At 43.0% G+C, this 4,776-nt stretch overlaps 1 protein-coding gene across 1 annotated transcript in view; it reads left to right on the forward strand.

Moving 5' to 3' along the window:
• Positions 1 to 4,550, forward strand: part of WDR45B (WD repeat domain 45B) — a 52,265-nt gene extending 47,715 nt beyond the window's left edge. The window contains exons 11-13 of the mRNA XM_019502586.1: positions 1,365 to 1,466; positions 2,173 to 2,294; positions 2,979 to 4,550. Coding sequence (XP_019358131.1) covers positions 1,365 to 1,466; positions 2,173 to 2,294; positions 2,979 to 3,085 — 331 coding nt within the window. The 3' untranslated portion in view covers positions 3,086 to 4,550. The remainder of the gene's footprint in view (positions 1 to 1,364; positions 1,467 to 2,172; positions 2,295 to 2,978) is intronic.
• Positions 4,551 to 4,776: the final 226 nt, after the last annotated feature.

Raw genomic sequence — 4,776 nt, forward strand, 5'->3', positions numbered from 1 at the left:
ATATCAAAATACAAAATGGCTTTGGATCATTCTTAAATTTATTTTCATTTTTTGGCTTTTTCACTTAACTTTTATCTTTTGCAGTTTATGGATTTTTTTTTCTTAGTTCTGTACCTAAGAGCTGTCTTCTGCAACCAAGCCATCTACATACATCAAGGTAGCAGGTGGCTCATGAACGCTGAGATGCTGGGGCGGGTGGAGCGTCCCACAGGAGCCACGGGGGGGCTCCCCAGCATGCTTGGCAGCAGAGCCAGAAGTACTTCTGGTCCACTTTTGGGTCTGCTGAGGAGCATGCCGGGGAGAAGGGGGGGTGACTGGTGCCTCCTGGGTCTGGGGGTGGGGTGGGGCACCCGGAGGTCCCCCTGCAGCTGATCTAGCCAGGGGGGCGTGGTCCCAGCATGCTCCCTGGGAGGATCTAGAGAAGGACCACCTGCATGATCAGGGACTTGCATGGCAAGCCATGAGGAGAGGCTGAGGGATCTTGGACTCTTCAGCCTAAAGAAAAGAAGGCTGAGAGGGGACCTGATTGTGGCTTACTGCTCTATCAGAGGCGTACATCGGGGACTAGGTGAACAAGTGTTCACCAGAGCACCCTTGTGGAAAACTAGAAATAACGGCCACAAACTCCTGGAAGATAGTTTTAGGCTGAACATTAGGAAAAACTTTTTTTACTGCTAGGGTGTCCAGATGATGGAACAAGCTCCCACCAGAGGTGGTGCAGTCATCTACCCTAGAGGTCTTCAAGAGAAGACTGGACAGTCACCTGGCTGGTGTAGTCTGACCCCAGATGTCTTTCCTGCTCATGCAGGGGGCTGGACCCGATGATCCTTCAAGGGTCCCTTCCAGCCCTATGATTCTATGCTTCTATCTGAAGGTTCCCTGTATGGTCCTTTGTCGAAGATATGGTTGGGATTTGGTTGCCTAAACTACTCCCCAGCCTTTTTAAAAGCACAGCTAAAGGAATGAAGTGGGACTTCCCTTGCAATTGCGGGTGAAACATGTAAAAGTGTTCTTGACCTTATGTTAGAAATGCTGTTGTTCAAGAAAGTCCTCTTTGTAGTCGGCTACAATGTTGACTGTGGTCAGAGCTGAATAAACTAGTTCTTCAGTTCAGGGGCACTCTAGCAGCAGTCAGTTTTGATGGATTTGTTCTATGTATTCTGTACCTCAGTGCTGCAGTTCACCATCTGTCTAAAATGGGGAGCAGGAGGTAGGTGGGAAGACTGGCAATTCCTTTTCCTTGATGCACTCACCTTTATACTTAAAAGAAGAATCACAGTATAGTCAGACTGTTGCCAAATGTGATGTATGACTTGATTTAAGAAGCAACTGCAGTTTTTTGGCTTGTTTCTTTTCCACTATAGCATTAACTTCAACCAGGATGCTTCCCTGATCTGTGTATCGAGTGACCATGGCACAGTGCATATTTTTGCTGCAGAAGACCCCAAAAGAAACAAGCAGTCAAGGTACAAGTTTGTTCATTTTGTAGTGTGCTGTGGGGGGTGGGGCAGGGAACAGGTTCAATTCTAATTGGTACCAAAACTAATGCTCTTTAATGAATTCAACACTTAGTTAGACCAGTATCTGTCAAGAGCTTGGAAAAGTTGAAAATTGGCACACTGCATGAATATGAAATAGGAAGCAGCTTAAAGCTGTAAGAGATGCTATTACTGTAGTAGGTAAATATCTTCCACATAGCATTGCTGGCTGTGGTAAGGTCCCTGTTGGACCTTCTCCCTCTTTTTAAAGGTGGATCTTGGGCAGAAGGGTTGAAGACTTCTAATGCATCAAATCTTTGGTTGTGATACACAGGTGGCCCTGCTAGTGATGGCTTCTAGAAAGCTGTTCTGCTAGTGTTTGTATGTCTGTTTCTCTTTTCAGTATTGCACCTATTTAGGCAACAACCTGTATAGCTTTTTCTTCCTGAGAACTGATCATCTGACTGAACTGAAAGGTGGCAAATTGTGTTTCCAGTCCTTGAAGTGAGGTTACCAGGCCCAAAGCAGTCACATGTCTGACTAGCACTAGCAGACTGATGCATCCCTATGACATGATCAGACATGTCTGCAGTTTTGAATGAGCTGTGGTCTCTGCCCTGATAATTGGAGCTGACATCAAAATGAGTGGATATACTGATTTAATTTTTTTTTCTTTTCTTTTCTTTTCTTTTAGTTTGGCTTCAGCCAGTTTCCTCCCCAAATACTTCAGTTCTAAATGGAGTTTTTCCAAGTTTCAGGTTCCCTCGGGCTCTCCATGCATTTGTGCCTTTGGAACAGAGCCAAATGCTGTCATAGGTAAGTCCTTTTTTGGGTGGGCATCCAGCTTGGGGATGTCTGGCTTGCTGTTTGAAGTTTTAAAGTCCAACCTTTGAGCCTTGCCCCCCCCCCACCCCCCTTCCAGCTGTAGAGGTAGGGCAGGGTGGCATGTTAACCTAACTGGTTCAGAGAGCTTTCATAAGTGACAATCTGCTTTCTCAAAACATCTTGCTAAGTTCTTGCCTACAAAAGTTCTTTCCTTCCTGAACCAGCTAAGGCAGGGCAACACCTTAGACTGACTTCAGACTAACATGGCTAACCACCTTTCTACTCGTATCTAGCTCTAAAGGGGTAAGGATGTCCAGACAAGAAACTGGAGCCTTGATCTGGCCTGAAACTGTAGAGGTCACTGTTGAAGGCTGCAAGGAGTGAGAACAGTCTCTACTCCTGGGCAGGAAAAGTGAGCAAGAAAAGCTTTGAGACGGTCCAGGCAATTGGACTGATAATAGTATCAGTGGTACCTAGAAGACAGTGAGCGGAAGGTGGTGACCTGTCTCAGTTTTGGATCAAGCCAGCATATCTTGGAAAAAGTAACTTGCTCCACGCTGCCTGGTTAACCAGTGCTCTTGGCTTGAGAAATGTTTCCTGAAAAATGTACACTGAAGTAAGTGCATAGAACTTTTAAGCCGTAGGATTTAAAGGATTTTTTTTTCCCTTCCCCAGCAATATGTGCAGACGGTAGCTACTACAAGTTCTTATTCAACCAAAAAGGGGAATGCTCAAGGGACGTCTATGCTCAGTTTCTAGAAATGACTGATGACAAGCTCTGACTGAACTGAAGGAAGTGCCTGGGTCAGAGGGTACTGCCTTGGCTATTCTGCATCTATGGAAGGACAGTATATGAATGTCCAGTAATGATCAAGATGTGTAGCAGATCTCTACTGAGAAGCCTGATCCACCATGAAAAGAAAACACTGATATAGAGGACTAAGTAATGTTAAGACTCATTTTTCTTCCAATTTTCAATACTGAATTTTTTTTGTTACTGTCAACTCCAACTCTCAAGAAGTGGCTTTCAACAGCTCGTGCCTATTGGGTTTCTTTAGTTAAACTGTGAAATTACGTTAGAGTTGGGATGGGTGCCTGCCACATCACAATAGCAGAGGGAGGTTGTACAAACTTCAGGAATTACTTGGATAAAATATATGAAAATTGAAGAACTGAGGCATCACATCACTTCCACTGAGGCTCTGGGGGATGGGAAATAATTCCTAAATAGTAGGCAACTATAGCAGCAACTTGCCATAAAACAGAACTAATCTTTCCCCTGTCAAACCTTGTGATGGGTGATGTGGGTGGGGTGGGGGAATGATGCATATGGGTATGGTTTTAAACTGCATCTGATCTGGAGTAGGGTTTAATTGTGGTCTTGTGTACACAGACTGCTAGACATGTGTACACATTGATATTGATTTAAGTTGAATAAATTGTCAGCACTAATAAGTCAGAGGTGCCAAACTGCATGTTAGACACAGGCACATCTAGGTGCTGCTGACCTAACTAACCACTACTCAGTGTATGAAGCAAACTGCATAGGAGACTGTGGCAAACGAAGCTGACGTGTTCTGAATTGGGGAGATTCCGTCTATAATGAAACACAACCATTCCAGGCAGAACTCAAGTATTGCTGTGACAGTTGCTTCTAAAATATCAGTTGTCTCTGTGCTTCAATGGGAAGGCTTGACAGACCACTGAATTCCAACACAGTCTGAATTAAGTGACATGAACTGCACTTAGGATAATGGCTCTAAACCTGCAAACATTGTAAGTGCTGCATTCTAAATGGTGTTGGCCTTGGTGCAGATAAAACAACCCAAACTACTGTCATGTGACTTTGAAACATGACTTTTCCTCCTGGCTATGAGGGGCAAATGTTTCCTTTTTTTCCTTTTGAAATAAGGCACAAAAATATTGGTAACTGAAACACAAGTGCTCAATTATTAGCACTAAATACATGAGAAATTTTAATAAGCTCCCTCTTTTGAGATTTAATTTCACAGATGCTTCAAATTTTGAAGTCCTAGTTCACTCTTAAGATTTATTTAGCTACAAGTTATCTAAATTTGGCAAATTTCTTTAGTGTCATGTAATAAAAATACTAAGGATTAACTTTTATGCAGATTTTGATGTCAAGTTTGCATGTTGCTTTTATGTGTATTTAATCATGGAAACTACTTGTTTTGCACACTTATTTGTAATGTTTTCTTTTAAATAAAAGTGACTAATTTTGCTGTATCTGTTTTAAGGTTAGCAGTGAATTTTTTGAGCTCATGGCCAAAGATCCAGTTTTCATAAACTCTGTTTAGATATTAGGAATAAACCTGCCTCTGAATAGCTATATTGTGGTGGTTATTGGAAAAAGGAATGCAAGGCACTAGAGAACAGGAAAGCTACATGTCCCTGCAAGCTGATATTGGTGACCAGGCTGGACAACTGGAGACCCTCTGGGTTAAAATCCATG

This window comes from Gavialis gangeticus, unplaced genomic scaffold (genome assembly GCF_001723915.1).
Source record: "Gavialis gangeticus isolate Ggan-Ray unplaced genomic scaffold, GavGan_comp1, whole genome shotgun sequence".
NCBI lineage: Eukaryota > Metazoa > Chordata > Crocodylia > Gavialidae > Gavialis > Gavialis gangeticus.